The 19,995-nt window shown below is 45.7% G+C and overlaps 1 protein-coding gene across 1 annotated transcript in view; it reads right to left on the bottom strand.

Moving 5' to 3' along the window:
* The window catches only part of LOC124795175 (serine/arginine repetitive matrix protein 1-like), a 475,479-nt gene that overhangs the window by 18,855 nt on the left and 436,629 nt on the right, over positions 1–19,995 (bottom strand). Inside the window, exon 4 of the mRNA XM_047259074.1 lies at positions 11,505–12,081. Coding sequence (XP_047115030.1) covers positions 11,505–12,081 — 577 coding nt within the window. The remainder of the gene's footprint in view (positions 1–11,504; positions 12,082–19,995) is intronic.

The following is a 19,995-nucleotide window of genomic DNA, read 5'->3' as shown; positions in this document are numbered from 1 at the left end:
CCCTGTCTAATAGTCACATTACAGTGTTTGGGTGCAGTCACACAATAACAGCGCAAAAATCAGAGCTGCACGTTAACGGGAGGCTGACGAATAATGTGCATACTGGTCATCGTCTAGATAGTGGAGACTGTGGCAACAAGTGCTCTTTGTCGATCACGTGGAAGGAAGTGATATTTCCTACAAAATCGAAGAAATTATCAAATAAACATTTTCAGTTTCATATATATACAGGAACTATCAGACGTGCCACTGTTATAACAGTTTTGTGGTACTGCTGATCACACTGTGGTCAGTATGCTCTCCAATGCCGTTACGCACGTGAAGGTCCGATGTTCAATGGGACTGATGTTTCATAAGTCTGGGGGGCACTCACGATGATGAAAACTAAAGCTATATTCTTCGAAGTGTTTCTTCAGAAGACGTTCGCGAGGTGGTTAAATGTATTGTAGTCTTTCAAATTCCCAGTGTGTGTGCAAAAGTGCACATTGCCACATGCACCCAGTCTGCAGCCCTTTATTGATGCCAGTTTTGTGCGCAGTACCCTTTGTGAAAATGCGTATCATCTGTGAAGTATTTATAATTAGAATCAAACATCATTTCTGAAATTTAAGGACGGATACTGCCTCTATGTTTGCGAAATTGTTACCGACATAACAAAACAACATACGATAAAGACAGTTTATGCAGCAGAGCAATCACCATGTGTTGACAACAGAAAGTTTTTTACTCACCCGACTATCACAGTTTACAATAATTACATCACTGTAAGCATTCGGGCTTGCCTTTGCACGCAAATGTTATTGCTACAGCTGCACGATCCTTCCTTCCTTTGCCATTTCAGTCATATTGCAGAATGCTGCATCTGAGATCGCTGTCTGCATTACCTTTGACTCAATATGTAATTTTGCTTGAGGTTTATTCATAATCTTCCACAATCTTGAAAATCAGTAACAACCTAATTTTAGTGACTCAAAATTTTAAACAAAAATAGACTACTGCCGCTGGCGTTGAGATTTTGATCAAAGAGCATTAATATAACACGAATAAAATGAAAGAAATTTACATTTCTGCGCATCTTTCACCCAACATCGTTGATTTCCTTTTATTTATATAAATTAACAATTTTATGATGTAATACAATTCATTTGTGTTTTATTTCTGGCAAAGGTTTGGATACTGATTGCATCTACTCAAAAAATCAGAAAAATATCATACGTCTGTATCTGACAGCACGAATGTAACTGAGAATGGACAAAAAACTAATTTTATTTGGACTGCTGAGGTGGCGATGGGTCAGCTGGTTAACTTTCACTAACAAATGAAATTTCAAGATTCCATAGGCTACCACTAAATACGAAGCTATCAGAAATAAAAATATTGCAATTAGTTTAGAGCACATTCATCCTACGGTGATGGTTCGTTCTGTTAAAAAATATAATTAAAAGTGACTACTTCAAAAAACTGTTACAGGTAAATGATTTGAATAAGGTAAGGGAAAGATATCATGAAAAAGATGATTAGTTTATCTGTGTTAAATCATAACTCTGTATCAGTTTCTGACTAACTTTAGCTCTTCCTTGGACGGTTTCACGCGTTTGAAGACACTTAAGCCAGAATTAAGGCTAAGCCGTAATCTGCAGAGGCAAAGATTCCGCATGCGCTCTTATTGATTTATCTTCGTTTGAAAGCGCTGTAATGCGCCCGACATTGTTCGCCCACATTAAATATATTCTATTGCCTACTGTGCCATATTCTTTACTGGTGTGTGATCCAAGACGTCGCTCTTAACTTACTATACAGAAAAAACTGTTAACTGCTTTCCCAGCTTGATAACTTTGCCGGATGTTCTGTTGGAACTCGAAGGTAACTGATATATTATTTCAGCGGTTCAATTGGCCGCCATCTTTGCCAAATTGATCGGCTCAACAACCTCACCTGAACTTAGCTGTCTGCTGGATCGTTGAAATATTAAGTCAGTTTAATTTTAGGATCCATCTGTAAACCCAACAAAACTAGCCTTTCCCACAGGATAATTGTTCGTGAAGGTAAATATGAATAAACAACTATCGCAATCCGCACAAAGTGTCGCCATGAAGTAAAATAAGAACAAATGACAGTTTTATCGCTTTCTGCTTAGTCGACACCTACTACTACGTTAAGTACAGAGTGCCTGGTGAAAGAGTGTCTTACTTCACACAACAATCTCACCTGAACTTAGCTGTCTGTTGGATTGTTGAAATATTAAGTCAGTTTAATTTTAGGATCCATCTGTAAACCCAACAAAACTAGATTTTCCCACAGGATAACTGTTCGTGAAGGTAAATATGAATAAACAACTATCGCAATCCGCACAAAGTGTCGCCATAAAGTAAAATAAGAACAAATGACAGTTTTATCGCTTTCTGCTTAGTCGACACCTACTACTTCGTAAGTACAGAGTGCCCGGTGAAAGAGTGTCTTACTTCAAAATTAAATACCTCGAAAACTAAGATCGAGAAACGAGTGCAACTAACCGTATGTCTATTGCGAAAGCTGTAAAAAAAATTTATACAGAAGTTTCGAAATAGTTCGAAAAGATGTTAACAGATAGCGCTGTAATCGCAATACGTATTGCCTATAAATAGTGCGCCGCAGCTCAGGGCTATCAGTACATCGATCACATTTGCAAGAGTGCCACCCTCCTGCTTCACCAGACGTATCCGCATATCAAAAGTCATCCTCTCACCATCAGGACTAAAATTTGTATATACGTAGTTTTACTACTCCCCAAAATCACTTACGCCTCCGAAATCTGGTCCCTGGCAGTAAACACTAACTTCAAGAAAATACAAATCATCCGGAACAAATTTCTCTGAACAGCAATTAACGCGCCCCGTTCTCCATCAAACTCAGTCATTCATGTATGCCTTCAAATTCAAAAAATACGTAACATTATTCAACACCAAGTCCAAAAATTTTATGATAAAACTTGTTCTCCGCCCTCTCTTCTCATTCGCTCATTAGGTCAAATCCCCTCCCCCCCTCCGATACCTCATTCAAATTTTCCCAGGATGATACTGGACCGACAATTCGACTTCTAATGCTCGCTCATTTCGACTTCTTACGATCCCCTCATTTCAAAGACAAACACTCCCCGGTGCCGTAACTTGCTCACTTCGAAACCCTAGCCTCAGACGTTATTGTTCTGGTCCTTTGACAAACTAGTTCTAGCGCCCTTCACAACGCGGCTCGGTTCGTCTTAGAGCGATCAGTTCTACCGTTGAAACGTGAAGGGAGGTTAGAGTACTGAAAAAGAAAGGGGTTGAAATCATGTATTCCATTGAACAACATGTTCTTCTTGTCTGGAATACCACAGGTCAGAACACAATCCCACGGCAACAAGGAGCAGTTTTCAAACACGATTTAACGTTCTAAAAGGAATCGATGCGAAAACAATTCGCAAGCTCTTTGTCAAATATCAGCGGAAAGGTAGCGTCGCGTACGATCTAGCGGGGAGTGTTGGCTCCAGGCAAACGGTAGTTACTCCTCAAAGTGTCACCACGGTTTCTGGAGTTATTCAGCAAAATCCAAGGAAATCCGTCCGAAGAATTGCAGCAGAGACTGATTTGAAGCGTTCTAGAACGCAGAAAATGCTAATGAGAGCCTACACGTTTCCATTCAAAATGTAAAGCCACCAGGCCACAACTGTGCGACAGAGTTCTGACTTTGCCGACAAGATTTGATGTTGGCTTCATCTGGTTCACAGATGAAGCACATTTCCACCTGAATGGATCTGGTTCACAGATGAAGCACATTTCCACCTGAATGGAATCGCGAATAAACAAAACTGCCTGTTTTGGGGTTCGGAAAAGCCCATTTTGTGTGAAACGAAGAGTTGCTGTTTGGGCTATAGTATTCAGCGTAGGCACTTATTGGTCCTTTTTTCATGCGAGAAACGATCACTAGTGAATGTTAAGTTGCAATTTTGGAACAATTTGTCGTCACACAGTTAGCGTTGGAGGATCGACAAGGCAACGAGTTGTTCGTGCAAGATGGGGCCAGATCACATCGCAGAAAACAGGTGCTGGGCATTCTAGATAAATACATCGGGGGCTGAGTATCTGCGTTGGATTATTGCAAATTAAATGGCGCAGGGATGGACTGGCCTTCATATTTGCGCGACGTGACACCTTGTGACTTCTTTTTATGGGGCACATTGAAAGAAACATCTACCGGACCCATCCCCCCCCCCCTCCCCCCACGGTTGACAAACTGGAACTGGCGATTTGTATGGTATATGGCCCATGTCCGTTGAGACACTATAGGATGTGATGGAAAATTTCACTGTTCGTTTGCTCCATCTCCGTACTGCCAGTGTCGGACATTTCAAAAAGATTGTGTTGTGACTGAAAAAACTGCTTGCAGAGGATGAATTATGCACGCGGATACTGTACGAGCTGCACAGCTTAGAGCACCATCTGTTAGCAGTTTTTCGAACTATTTCGAAACTTCTGTATAATTTATGTGTAAAATTCTTACAGCTTTCACAAAAAACATACCTTTCGTTGCACTCGTCTATCGATCTTAGTTTTCTAGATACTTAATTTTGAAATAATTTATAATGAAGCAGCATCAAAATTTTAACCAAAGGGCGTCACTTAACATACACACATAAACAAAAGTTTTTCATCACCCCAGTTCCCAGAACTCCTGCAGATAGTCGTTGACTGTGACACAGTCCCTTTGATTGTTCAGAGATGTCACTAAACCTGCCCAAAGATGTAAACAATCATGCACAAGCAGCGCCTATTAGACGGAGGGGGTCCGACAGCCCATCAGTTCCAGTCATTCCACCAGGAAGGAGGCACACGGTTCGTGTTGACCGTAGTTCAACCATGCCTAGATGGTCAATACAGCGGTTCGATCGCGTCAGCGTTGTTACTTTGTGCCAGGTAGGGCTCTCAACAAGGGAAGTGTCCAGGCGTCTCGTAGAGAACCAAAACGATGTTGTTCGGAGATGGAGGAGATACAGAGAGACAGGAACTGTCGATGACATGCCCCGCTCAGGCCGCCCAACGGCTACTACTGCAGTGAATGACAGCTACCTACGGATTACGGCTCGGAGGAACCCTGACAGCAACGCTACCATGTTGAATAATGCTTTTCGTGCAGCCACAGGACGTCGCGTTACGCCTCAAACTGTACGCAATAGGCTGCATGATGCCCAGTTCTCTCCCGACGTCCATGGCGAGGTCCATCTTTGTAACCATGACACCATGCAGCGCGGTACAGATGGGCCCAACAACATGCCGAATGGACCGCTCAGGACTGTCATCACGTTCTCCTCACCGGAAGTGTCGCATATGTTTTCCACCAGACAATCGTCGGAGACGTGTCTGGAGGTAACCCGGTCAGACTGAACGCCTTAGACACACTGTCCAGCAAGTGCAGCAAGGTGGAGGTTACCTGATGTTTTGGGGTGGCATTATGTGGGGCCGACGTACGCTGCTGGTGGTCATGGAAGGCGCCGTAACGGCTGTATGATAGGTGAATGCCATCCTCCGACCGATAGTGCAACCATATCGGCAACGTATTGGCGAGGCATTCGTCTTCATGGACGATAATTCGCGCCTCCATCGTGCACATCTTGTGAATTACTTCCTTCAGGATGACGACAAAGCTCGACTAAAGTGGCCAGCATGTTTTCCAGACATGAACTTTATCGAACAAGCCTGGGATAGACTGAAAAGGGCTATTTATGGACGACGTGACCCACCAACCACTCTGAGGGATCTACGCCGAACGGCCGTTGAGGAGTGGGACAATCTGGACCGTTAGTGCCTTGCTGAACTTGTGGATAGTATGCCACGACGAATATAGACACGCATAATGCAAGAGGACGTGCTACTAGGTATTAGAGGTAGCGGTGTGTGCAGCAATCTGGACCACCACCTCTGAAGGTCTCGCTGTATGGTGGTACAACATGCAATGCGTGGTTTTCATGAACAATAAAATGGGCGGAAATGATGTTTATGTTAATCTGTATTCCAATTTTCAATACAGGTTCCGGAACTCTAACCGAGGCGATGCAAAACTTTTTTTGATGTGTGTAGAATAGTGTTCGATAATGAAGATTTTTGCTTTCCTTAGGCTCTGTGTGTAATATGCAGTTTGCGTATCGAAGCGACACGAATATGCAGCACTAGTGAAAACGGAATCAATATGCGCAAGAGTTAATGGGGGCCAATAACGCAGGTCTGCGAGTTTTTTCCGTCATAATGAGCTTATCGCCTTTTCATTTTATAAAAAACACAATGAATGTGTCGGTACACAGACACTTATATTTTGTTACTCCTATAGTGTCAGTTTATTGCATGTTTGCTGAAATTTTCTTTCAGTTTATCATGTAGTGTAATCCGCTGGAACGAGTCCACTTTCTGATTGAACTATCGTTACTCTTATATACAGGCGAACTAGAGCTTGGTTTGTAGGCTATTTTTCACACTCATATAGGTGACTAGCGGGTCATTCCCGACCCCAGCACACAAACGGTTGGTACACAAAAGAAAGAACAGATGGACAGACTGACAGCGTGCACCTTAGAATAAAATGCGTTGTGCCGAGGAAGGGCATTGGGTCATAGAAACAATTTTCAGATCCACTGCGATTAAAGCAGACCACAAAGTAGTAGTTGTTGTTGTTTACGACAGTTACCGAGAACTTAACTGAAGCAGTGAGGAAGAACTATGACTAACTTTTCTAGATCTGAAACCGATAGACATTCAACACAGTCCGAGAAACGACCCGGAACATAGGTGGCGATTGGAGTCTGGCTTTCTGTTATTGGTACATGTATAACGTTGGATGACACGAGAGAGAGAGAGAAAGAGAGAGAGAGAGAGAGAATGAGTGTTTTGTACTTTATAATGGGATTATTAGCATTTAATTGCTCCCTTGAATTATTAACATAGGTAGGGCTGGTTTAAGGCTCAAGCAGCACAAGTCGTCGCTTCAGGCACCAAGCTGAGAGGGGCGCCAGAGACGCCATAACCGTAAGATTTCTATGCAGGACGTTATCACAATAGTCTAATAGTACCGGGCGCTTGGAGACTTAAATGCAGTACATATCACAATTACTAGCGCAAACTGAGGACGATGAAAATGTACGAGGAAAATGATGGGGGCGGGAGGTGGAGGGGAGGGCGGAGCGCCGCCAAATGATAAGTTGCTTTTGTAGAAAAATCTTCTCCAACCGGTTTTGACCATGACTGTCATTATCTCTCGCAGATAATTTTGTCAGAACACTTAATCCGTATGTTTTCTATCCCGTGGTCCTATTTAAGAGGTCATATCTACATCAACAGCATGTTTCAGTTATGCGTTGTACATATTTGTAGACTATTATTAAGATAAGTTTTAGTGTAGCATATCACTGACTTTTCACTGTACGTCTAGGCATTTCCTTTATGATGCAACGCAATTAACAAAAATTTTAAGCATGATTGTGCTATATTCTTTGATGTTACCATGCAAATTTCGTCGTTATATAGTACTAGTTTTCACTGATGTTGTTGGGTGTATTTCGAAATAAATTTTCCTGGACTTCCATTTCCGTTGAATTTTAGGTAACTACTCAACTCTTCGCGCGAAATTTTTGTTTGCTCCTGCCCTCAATGGATTGTTTTGGATTTTGTTCAGTACTTTACTGTGAGTGTATTTTTTTTGCAACATGGTTCAAATGGCTCTGAGCACTATGCGACTTAACTTCTGAGGCCATCAGTCGCCTAGAACTTAGAACTAATTAAACCTAACTAACCTAAGGACATCACACACATCCATGCCCGAGGCAGGATTCGAACCTGCGACCGTAGCGGTCACGCGGTTCCAGACTGAAGCGCCTTTAACCGCACGGCCACACCGGCCGGCTTTTGCAACATATTAGACAGCTAAGAGACATAATCCAAATTTTAACTATCGCGTAGAAAAAAAGTAAAGTTCTGTTACTAATTAGGGTTCCGTGCCTCAATCTGTGAAAAACAGAAGTCTTCTAGGATCGCTTTGTTGCCCATCTGTTTATCTGTCTGTCCAGCTGTTAAGAACCCTTCTTCTCAGGAATTGGTATAGGTATCAAGTTCAGATTTATGTCTCGTATTAAGGTCCATGGTCCCTTGGCAGTACAGACATTTTAAGCCTCCATGTCAATGTGTTATAGTCGGCGCACGAGCGATGGGACAATGCATCTTCGCCGGCCGGTGTGGCCGAGCGGTTCTAGACGCTTCAGTGTGGAACCGCGCGACCGCTACGGTCGCAGGTTCGAATCCTGCCTCGGGCATGGATGTGTGTGATGTCCTTAGGTTAGTTAGGTTTAAGTAGTTCTAAGTTCTAGGGGATTGATGCCCTGAGATGTTAAGTCCCATAGTGCTCAGAGCCATTTGAACCATTTTGAACAAAGCAGCTTCTAGGTAGCGATGAAGTGGGGATTTTCCCATACGACCATTTCCCGAGTGTGCCGTGAATATCAAGAATCAGGCAAAACATCAAACCCCGAAATCGCTGCGGCCGGATAAAGATCCTGCAAGAACGGGACCAACGACGACTGAAGAGAATCGTTCAACGTGACAGAAGTGCAAACCTTCCGTAAATTGCTGCGGATTTGAATGATGGGCCATCAAAAAGTGTCATCGTGCGAACCATTCAACGAAACATCATCGATATGGACTTTCGGAGGCAAAGTACTTGATGACTGCATGACACAAAGCTTTACGCCTCGCGGGGGTCCGTCAACACCGACATTGGACTGTTGATGACTGGATACATGTTGTCTGGTCGGACGAGTTTCGTTTCAAATTGTGTGGTGCGGATGGACGTGTATGGGTATGGAGACAACCTCATGAACCCACGAACCCTCCATGTCAGCAGGGGACTGTTCAGTCTGGTGGAGGCTCTGTAATGGTGTGGGCCGTGAGCAGTTTGAATGATATGGGACCTCTGATACGTCTAGATACGACTCTGACAGGTGACACGTACGTAAGCATCCTGTCTTATCAGCTGTATCCATTAATGTCCGTTGTGCATTCCAATGAACTTGGGCAAATCCAGCAGCGCAATGCGACAAGCCACATGTTCAGAATTGCAACAGAGTGGCTTCTGAGTAAACACTTCCGCTGGCCACCGAATTTCCCAGACATAAAAATTTTTGAGCACATCTGGGATGCCTTGCAACGTGCTGTTCAGAAGAGATCTCCACCCGCTCGTACTCTTACTGATTTATGGACAGCCCTGCACGACTCATGGTGTCAGTTCCCTCCAGCACTACTTCAGACATTAGTCGAGTCCATGCCATGTCGTGATGCGGCTCTTCTGCATGCTCGCAGGGGCCCTACGCGATATTAGGTAGATGTACCAGTTTCTTTGGCTCGTACATGTACATCTACATTTATACTCCGCAAGCCACCCAACGGTGAGTGGCGGAGGGCACTTTACGTGCCACTGTCATTACCTTCCTTTCCTGTTCCAGTCGCGTATGGTTCGCGGGAAGAACGACTGCCGGAAAGGCTCCGTGCGCGCTCGAATCTCTCTAATTTTACATTCGTGATCTCCTCGGGAGGTATAAGTAGGGGGAAGCAATATATTCGATACCTCATCCAGAAACGCACCCTCTCGAAACCTGGACAGCAAGCTACACCGCGATGCAGGGCACCTCTCTTGCAGAGTCTGCCACTTGAGTTTGCTAACCATTTCCGTAACGCTATCACGCTAACCAAATAACCCTGTGACGAAACGCGCCGCTCTTCTTTGGATCTTCTCTACCTCCTGTGTCAACCCGACCTAGTACGGATCCTACATTGATGAGCAATACTCAAGTATAGGTCGAACGAGTGTATTGTAAGCCACCTCCTTTGTTGATGGACTTCATTTTCTAAGGACTCTCCCAATGAATCTCAACCTGGCACCCGCCTTACCAACAATTAATTTTATATGATCATTCCACTTCAAATCGTTCCGTACGCATACTTCCAGATATTTTACAGAAGTAACTGCTACCAGTGTTTGTTCCGCTATCATACACTACTGGCCATTAAAATTGCTACACCACGAAGATGACGTGCTACAGACACAAAATTTAACCGACAGGATGAAGATGCTGTGATATGCGAATGATTAGCTTTTCAGAGCATTCACAAAAGATTGTCGGCGGTGGTGACACCTACAATGTGCTGACATGAGGAAAGTTTCGAACAGATTTCTCACACACAAACACCAGTTGACCGGCGTTGCCTGGTGAAACGTTGTTGTGATGCCTCGTCTAAGGAGGAGAAATGCGCACCATCACGTTTCCGACTTTGGTAAAGGTCGGATTGTAGCCTATCGCGATTGCGGTTTATCGTATCGCGACATTGCTGCTCGCGTTGGTCGAGATCCAATGACTGTTAGCAGAATATGGAATCGGTGGGTTCAGGAGGGTAATACGGAACGCCGTGCTGGATCCCAACGGCCTCGTATCACTAGTAGTCGAAATGACAGGCATCTTATCCGCATGGCTGCAACGGAGACGTTTGCAAGGCAACAACCACCTGCACGAACAGTTCGACGACGTTTGCAGCAGCATGGACTATCAGCTCGGAGACCACGGCTGCGGTTACCCTTGACGCTGCATCACAGACAGGAGCTCCTGCGATGGTGTACTCACGAATGTCAAAACGTCATTTTTTCGGACGAATCCAGGTTCTGCTTACAGCATCAGGATGGTCGCGTCCGTGTTTGACGACATCGCGGTGAACGCACATTGGAAGCGTGTATTCGTCATCACCATAGTGGCGTATGACCCGGCGTGACGGTATGGGGTGCCATTGGTTACACGTCTCGGTCACCTCCTGTTCGCATTGACGGCACTTTGAACAGTGGACGTTACATTTCAGATGTGTTACGACCCGTGGCTCTACCCTTCATTCGATACATGCGAAACCCTACATTTCAGCAGGATAATGCACGACCGCATGTTGCAGGACTTGTACGGGCCTTTCTGGATACAGAAAATGTTCGACTGCTGCCCTGGCCAGCACGTTCTCCAGATCTCTCACGAATTGAAAACGTCTGGCCGAGCAACTGGCTCGTCACAATACGCGAGTCACTACTCTTGATGAACTGTGGTATCGTGTTGAAGCTGCATGGGAGCTGTACCTGTACACGCCATCCAAGCTCTGTTTGACTCAATGCCCAGGCGTATCAAGGCCGTTATTACGGTCAGAGGTGGTTGTTCTGGGTACTGATTTCTGAGGATCTATGCACCCAAATTGCGTGAAAATGTAATCACATGTCAGTTCTAGTATAATATATTTGTCCAATAAGTACCCGTTTACCATCTGCATTTCTTCTTTGTGTAGCAATTTTAATGGCCAAGAGTGTATAATCATATAATAAAGGATCCTTCTTTCTATGTATTGCGAACAGTGGAAAGCGAGCAGTAGTCAGTGCTTTGGTACAGTGAGAGCCGCGAAGCGACAGAGTGCGTGGTGCATACCGACCTCGGACCTGCGGACGGTGGTCTTGGCCGGCTGCGACCTGCGCGCCGCCGGAGCCGCTGCAGCCGCCCCCTTGGGCCTGGCCCCCGGCGCCGCCCCCGGCTTGCCCGCGGCGTACGTCTTGAAGCGGTCGGGCCGCTCCTCGGCGAGCTGCACCGGCGCGCGCGCCGGGCCGCCCACGTTGGGCAGCTTCTGGAACACGAACGACGTGCTGGCGTCCACGGCGGCGTCCAGCTCCGCCCCGGCCTCGGGCTCTCCCTCGTCCGGCTCGTCGTCGAAGGGCGGCGGCGTCGCCGGCGGCGAGAAGTCGTCCAGGTAGCGCTGCAGCTCGGCGTCCTGCGCCTCCGCCGTGTCTGCGGCCTGTGGCTCCGGCTCCGGTTCTGGCTCTGGCTCTGGAGGGGGGCTGGGCGCCTGCGGCGGCGGCGGGGGCGGCCGCGCCTGGCTCTTGGCCCTGCGCAGCGGCTGGTGCGCCTGCGGGGGCGGCGCCGCGGCTCTGTGGCCCAATCCGGCGCCGGCGCCGTTGCGGTCCAGGCTCACCGCCCCGCGAGACTTGGACACCGTCTTGTGCGCTGCTGCGTTCCTGCCACGCAGTAATAATAATGAAAACCTCCTATTAGGAACACCTCGTACACTTTAATATTACTGTCAAACAAAAAGAGAAATACACCGTGTGTCAGAAATATAGTGTTGCACTGCAATGATGAAGCACCGCAAATAATGAAAATTTACATCCAGTTTAATTCAGGAGGAACATCACACACACTGGTGTCCAAAATTAAAGCGACAGACGGGAATTTTTCAAGGTTGCTTTTATTTTGGCACAAAACAGTATAAACATGTGATAGTAATGTAGAAACAATGTGAAGAACACAGATGTAAGCAACTGCAACATGAAACTCCCTGGCTAATTAAAACTGTGTGCCGTACCGAGACTCGAACTAGAGATCTTTGCCTGTCGCGGGGAAGTCCTCTACCAACTGAGCTACCCAAGCAAGGCAGGAGACGAAGTACTGGCAGAAGTAAAGCTGAGGACGGGGCGTGAGTCATGCTTGGGTATCTCAGCTGGTAGAGCACTTGCCCGCGAAAGGCAGAGTTCGAGTCTCGGTCCGGCACACAGTTTTAATCTGCCAGGAAGTTTCATATCCGTGCACACTCCGCTGCAGAGTGAAAATCTCATTCTGGAAACATACCCCAGGCTGTGGCTAAGCCATGTCTCCGCAATATCCTTTCTTTCAGGAGTGCTAGTTCTGCAAGGTTCGCAGGAGAGCTTCTGTAAAGTTTGGAAGGTAGGAGACGAGATACTGGCAGAAGTAAAGCTGCGAGGACGGGGCGCGAGTCGTGCTTGGGTAGCTCAGTTGTTGTGTGTTACAGTTGGCGCAGTGGATAGAGTTTTTAGCTACCCTCTGTAATAAAAAAAAACTGAGTGAACGGATAAAAGAACAACCTGAACGGGTGTCATGAGACGTCCTCCCCGAATATATACAACGAACAAAATAAAACAAAATGAGATCAACAAAGAATTTTTTAAAAAAATTGGTAGAGCACTTGTCCATGAAAGGCAAAGGTCCCGAGTTCGAGTCTCGGTCCGGCACACAGTTTTAATCTGCTAGGAAGTTTCATATCAACGCGCACTCCGCTGCAGATTGAAAATCTCATTCTGGAAACTGCAACATGCATAACAGTAGACAGAAACGTTCTTTGTTTTTCTCAAACTTAGCGGCCGCGCGGGATAGCCGCGGGCTTCAAGGCGCCTTGCCACGGTTCGCGCGGCTCCCCCGTCGCAAGTTCAAGTCCTCCCTCGGGCATGGGTATGTGTGTTGTCCTTAGCTTAAGTTAGGTTAAGCAGTGTGTAAACCTAGGGATCAATGACCTCAGCAGTCTGGTTCCACAGGAACTCACCACCACTACCACCAACTTAACAGATTTGTACACAAATTCTGACAACTGGTTTGTGTGCTTATTATGGGTTGTGACCACCTCTGGCAGCAATGGAAACCTGAAGACGACGGGGCATACTGTCAATGATGTCATAAACCTCATGTTGAGGCAATAACGCCCATCCTTCCTGCAGAACTGCTCGCAACTCTCAGAGAATGGTTGTTGAGTGATGACGTGATGGAACCTGTCTCCGTACTGCATCGCAGACATGCTTTATGGGATTCAAATTGGGAGAGCGAGCAGGCCACGCCAAGCGTGCAGCATCTTCCACTTTCAAGAAAACATCAACCAACTGCGCTCATGAGGTCGAGCATTATCGCTCATCAGTACGAAGTCCGGGTTCACAGCACCTCGTGACAACTGCACATCATGTCCGAAGATCTCGTCACAATACCTGACAGCAGTTAAACCTTGCCAATTCGAACAATTTCACGAAGAGGTGATCGACCTGTCAACACAATCCCACAACAAAAATTCAAATGCCTCCAAGCACTATGGGACTTAACATCTGAGGTCATCAGACCTCTAGACTTAGAACTACTTAAACGTAACAACCTAAGGACATCACACACAACCGTGCCCGAGGCACGATTCGAACCTGCGACCGTAGCAGCAGCACGGTTCCGGACTGAAGCGCCTAGAACTGCTCGGCCACCGCGGCCGGCCCAGCCCACAACATTAGGGATTCTTCTCGATATTGGTGTCTTCCACAATGTTTGGGTCCCAAAATCGGGTTCCTTCGGATGTTAATCCGTCGAGAATCACTCTCCAGACGAAATCGGGACTCATCTGTGAAAAAAACATTGGTCCACGGGTCGACCGTCCAGGTGGCATATTGACGACTCCACTCTTAGACGTTCCCGTCTGTGAAGACGCGTCAGAGGTACACATGCAGTACGTCTCCAACAATAAAGGCCACTCTTCCGAAGCCTTCTGTAACTATTTGCCTCGATGCAACACGTCCAGTGAATGCTGCAATCAGATGTCAGTTGCTTTGCAGTACTACGGCGGTACCGTCGTGCTCTTACGGCCAAAGACGGTTCTCTCTTTCTGACGTTACCCGTGGTCGACCCTGCCCTGGTCTTCGGGATACAGCTTCGGTCGCTATAAAATGTCGCCACATCTGAGAAACAACTGCACGATTCACATTAAACCATCGGACACCAGTTCGCGACTGTCCTGTTTCCATTCTCCCTATGGCCTTCCACCGCAGTGTGTCTGGTAGCAGTCTTCTCTGTGCCATACTGCACAGTCTGTGACGGTATACACAGCGATTCCCGATGTGGGACTACCTGGCAAACATTACCCTGTCTGACAGGTGCCCTGATGTCATCGTTGGCATGGTTCTCCATTGACCAGAACGCAATCTTCCGGACAGAAAACGACCGTACTGACGTCTGTTGAGAGTCTGTATGATTATATCGTGAATTAGACACGGAACGGGGAAATAGCGGATTGTTGCTTTAATTTAGGACACCAGTGTAATTTGTGAGGTTACACTTCAAGCAAAAATAAACCGAAAAAATCCTATGAACATGTGTCCGATTTTCGATCGTTAAGGAACTAGAGCAGACTGAAGACTACACACATCCATGAATGATTATGTAACCAAATGTTAATATTACTTACCGAAATGCTGCGTAGGCGCTTTGGTGGACAGAATGATGGTAGAACAGATGACTGACCCATCCTGCAAGAGGTATTCAAAATGTCCCCCTCCCAACTCAATGCACTTGTCAACGCGTTGGCTGGTGTGTTGTGTTGCACATCGATCATCATTTCGGCGGCTCGCCATTAATGCGGGAAACAGTGTCGGGATGCGAGCGACAAGTTCTTCATGTCCAACCACCTTCGTAGCGTACACATCCTCCTTTAACCAGTCCCACGACCAGAAGTCTTGTGGCGTTACGTCGGGTCATCTGACAGGCCAGTTAATGGATCCGCAACGGCCAATCCACTGTTGAGGGAATATGTTATTCAGATTCTGGGATACTTGCTGGTACAGTGAATCGGTGATCTATCATGTTGCTGACAAATTTTCCGTCGTTGCTCTAATGTCACGTCTTACGTAAGTGCGTGTAGGCCTTCTATGAGGAAATGTGCGTATGTTGCAGCTGTCATGCGATTTGGGACGAGCACAGGCCCTAGCACCAAGTCATCAATCATATCACACCAGACGTTCACTGAGAACCTAACGTGGAATCTTGTTTCCTTAGTGTCATGTGGGGTCTCCATCACTCATGTATGATAACTGCGGGTGTTCATAATAGCACTGCATGTAAATGTAGCCTCACCTATAAAAAAAATTGTACCGCACGACGTCTGTGTACAACCAACCATTCACAAAATTGTTGCCTGCTTACTGAGTACCTGGATGCAGATGTTGCACAGGCTGCACATGGCATGCGTACAAGCCATCGGAATGTAAAGTAGCCAGATTCGCGTTTGTGGATATAGAGCTGACTGCCAGTGCGCCGTGCACTGCTGTGGGACCCCATTGTATTTTTGTAATAATGCCTCTCCTTTGCTCAACTTACTGGACGGCCTCGCATTCTGATGTTACGTGTTCACTGGGTAGCTTCCTAGATTTAGTTAATGTCTGAAAAAGCCTGGGAAATACCCTGGCATAGCGGATTCGACAATCAGGGAAACCACTTCGATCACAGCCCCGCAAGCACTGCCATTACAATACCCAGCCACAAACATGTCTGCGTATTCTGCATGGATGAACGTATTCTTATTCACAGACACAATGGACTTCTTCGATTAAACAACACTCTAGCACGACACGCACACGACTCACGACTGCTCCAACCCATAATTGTACGTACAATGGATGCGCTTGCCGCTGTTACCTCGGTGCGACCTCACAGCGCTGCCATCTGTTGGAGAACCCCCACACCTCTTGCAGGATGGATCAGTCATCTGTCTCCGCATTATTCTGTCCACCACAGCAAAATGGTTCAAATGTCTCTGAGCACTATGGGACTTAACTTCTGAGGTCATCAGTCCCCTAGAACTTAGAACTACTAAAACCTAACTAACCTAAGGAGATCACACTCATCCATGCCCGAGGCAGGATTCGAACCTGCGACCGTAGCTGTCGCGCGGTTCCAGATTGTAGCGTCTAGAACCGCTCGGCCACCCCAGCCGGCCCACCACAGCACCTATACAGCATTTCGGTAAATAATATTCACACTTATCTTCATAATCACTCATGGACGTGTGCAATCTTCAACCTGCTCCAGTTTCATAGCGGTTGAAAATTTGTCATGTTCATAGGACTTTTTCGGTTTATTTTTACATGTAGACTCACTTCACAAATTATGGGAGATTCAGGAGGAATCACCCTGGGTTGTGCGTACACAGTATAGTAGGAAAAATAGGCCATAATCTTTTCAGGTGACTTAAGAGCAGTGGTCGTCAAAGTGCGGCCCGTGAGCCGCATGTGGCCCGAATCGAATATTCATGCGGTCCGCTGCTCTCAGCTATATTTTATACAAAACATTCATCTAGCAACTGACAGCCGAATCCAAAAACATCAACCAACGCTACGAGTTTCTTTTACGTGTGTAGTTTTCCTGCTCATTAACAAACAAAAATACTAAAAGAGACTAATATTTTAAGATGTGCTTAATTTTTAATTGGTGCTAGCGGATTCGACCGTGACCTACGTATAGTTGGCCGCTCACTTCACCGGCTGAGAGATAAGTAGCGCTGTCATAGCGAGGTTAGACAAGGCGGAATGTCTTAACGTTTGGCCTCCAGTACTGACAACTCGGGCGTGCGCGACGCTTACAAATCTGTTCCTATGGTATAAGTTTTGACACAGAAGCAGCATGGATTCGTGAATGGTCATTATAGAGACGTCTTCCTCAAATGCGGTACATACTTGCAGCATTATGCAATATGCAACATGAAATTACATTAAATTAAGGCTGTTGTAACACAACGCACAGAGTAGAAGAAAAATGACATTCAAAACATTTATGATCGTGTCTCATTTTGAGTAACCTATTTGAATATATGTACAGTTACTGCTATTAATCATCCGCTCACACAATCAACAACAACAGCAGCACTTTATCCGTCAGTTACAGTGTCACGGCTTTGGGAACGTTGAGAGTGGCAGCAATACGAAACAGAGAACACTCGACACGAAGTGTTCCGAATGATATCGACTTTTAACGATCAGTCCTTGGGGGCTGGCAGCCAACTTTTCGCGTCCTTGCGACAGCTAATCTATTGTGGACTCATAACATACTACTTTATGTAGATTACCAATGAATAATAAGATCGGTTTAACATCGAGTATAGATTTAAGTGTCAGGAAGTAGTTTCTGAAAGTATTTGTATGGAGTATAGCCATGTATGGAAGTGAAACGTGGACGATATTAGTTTAGACAAGAAGAGAATAGAAGCTTTCGAAATGTGGTGCTACAGAAGAATGCTGAAGATTAGATGGGTAGATCACATAACTAAGGAGGAGGTATTGAACAGAATTGGGGAGAAGGGCAATTTGTGGCACAACTTGACTAGAAGAAGGGATCGGTTGGTAGGACATGTTCTGAGGCATCAAGGGATCACCAATTTAGTATTGGAAGGCACCATGGAGGGTAAAAATCGTAGAGGGAGACAAAAAAGAGATGAATACACTAAACAGATTTAGAAGGATGTAGGTTGCAGTAGGTAAAGGGAGATGAAGCTAACACAGGACAGAGTAGCATGGAGAGCTGCATCAAACCAGTCTCTGGACTGAAGACCACAACAACAACAACAACAATAAGATCGGTACGTATGCGGTCCGAGGGCCTGCCCGACATTTTCGGTACTGCCTCCTGACCCAAAAAATTTGATGATCGCTGCTTTAGAATATACAGGCTGCCCCAGGAGCAGTGGTCAATATTCAGAAATATGACAGGAACGATCATTTGAAGCAAAAAATTTAGTATGGACATATGCCCTATTCAGACTGGTTTCCAATATACAAGACATTTAATAAACATTGTTATTTATTTTCTGTATTATTCAGTACAGTGTCAGCTTTACACATGTACAACAGTAAACATTACAAAGGGATTTTTACAAAGCATCAATTGAAAAACACGTACTTTCAACAGCTTCAGCTCTAAGATTATCGTACGTATCTTATTACAGCTGTTTTACAGTTCAAGATAAGTGTTCGAATATCCTACCGTCAACTTCACTGTATTTGTGAGCCCTAGGGAAAACTGAGCCCCTCTTAACGCTTCCTAAAAAGGGCAACAACGTCCATGATGCGACCAAGTAGTTCATCTCGAGCACTCACCTTTCGTTCGTACACCTCAATCTTCATCCAAACCCATAAACAAAAACCTAATGGTGTACGGTCTGGTGATCTTTGCGGCCAGTAAATTGTATTACCTCGACAAATTCAGCCATTATATCAGTGTGGTCAAGATGTTCCCATCACACGTCCGGGAAAATGTGGAGGGTCTCTGTTATGTAGGAAGTACACTGCAGTCCGCATGGTCAAAGGAACGTCGTTAAGGGGTTGAACTAGCGAATTTTGCAAAAAAGTGAGTAATTCTCTCCCGTCATTCGTTCTTCTAAAATCACTCGACCTATCAACATGTTACCGATCATGCCGCACCAAATAGTGATCGAAAAACCAACTTGGAAACTGATTTCCCTTCGATCATCGCTAATTGTTAGGTGTGTTGTTGATTCCATAACGAGTGAACGTGGCTTCATCAGTGAATATTATTAATGGGACGGAATGGCGCTTGTCATAGAAGTAGTGACAAAATTTAAGTCCTATGGCATTGGTACCAATGTTAAGCTTGTGGACGCGCTGTATCAAATGGGTACAAGCCCTTCGCGCGTAATGTTCGCCATACACGTGTTAGAGGTAGAAGGACTACGCTACATCGTTTCAACAATGAGTTGCTGTTGCTACCCAAGGTTAACTCTCGAATTTCTCGGTGTAAAGAGCACTCCATGCCATATTAACGGAGAAGAAGTTTAACGACTCACAAGATCAACAAGAGAAACAGTGAGTCGTTCAAGTCCAGAGCGTTTCTCCCATACGTTGGGAATATTTCATCAAAATTAGGCAGAATCTTAAGGAAATATTATGTCAAAGTAATCTTCCTCCCACATACAAAGACTTGTGCTCTTCTCGGTTCGGCAAACGACGGTCTGTAATTTTGGAGGCCTGGACTCTACAGAATACCTTGCCAGTTTGACAAAGCCTACATCGATCAGGCGACGCGCGCAGTGCGTGAAAGCTGCATTGAACGTGATCGGCCGGCCGGAGTGGCCGAGCTGTTCTAGGCGCTACAGTCTGGAACCGCGCCACCGCTACTGTCGCAGGTTCGAATCCTGCCTCGGGCATGGATGTATGTGATGTCCTTAGGTTAGTTAGGTTTAAATAGTTCTAAGTTCTAGGGGACTGATGACCTCAGAATTTAAGTCTCATGGTGCTCAGAGCCATTATTTTTTTTTTTTTTTTTTTTTTTAAACGTGGGCGCCACACACTCATGTCGCCGCCCAGTAAGTCAGCCGTAACCGTGCA

Source organism: Schistocerca piceifrons, chromosome 4 (assembly GCF_021461385.2).
Source record: "Schistocerca piceifrons isolate TAMUIC-IGC-003096 chromosome 4, iqSchPice1.1, whole genome shotgun sequence".
NCBI classification, from domain to species: Eukaryota; Metazoa; Arthropoda; class Insecta; order Orthoptera; family Acrididae; genus Schistocerca; species Schistocerca piceifrons.
The sequence above is the reverse complement of the archived record's forward strand: the minus strand, read 5'-3'. Positions and strand labels throughout refer to the sequence as shown.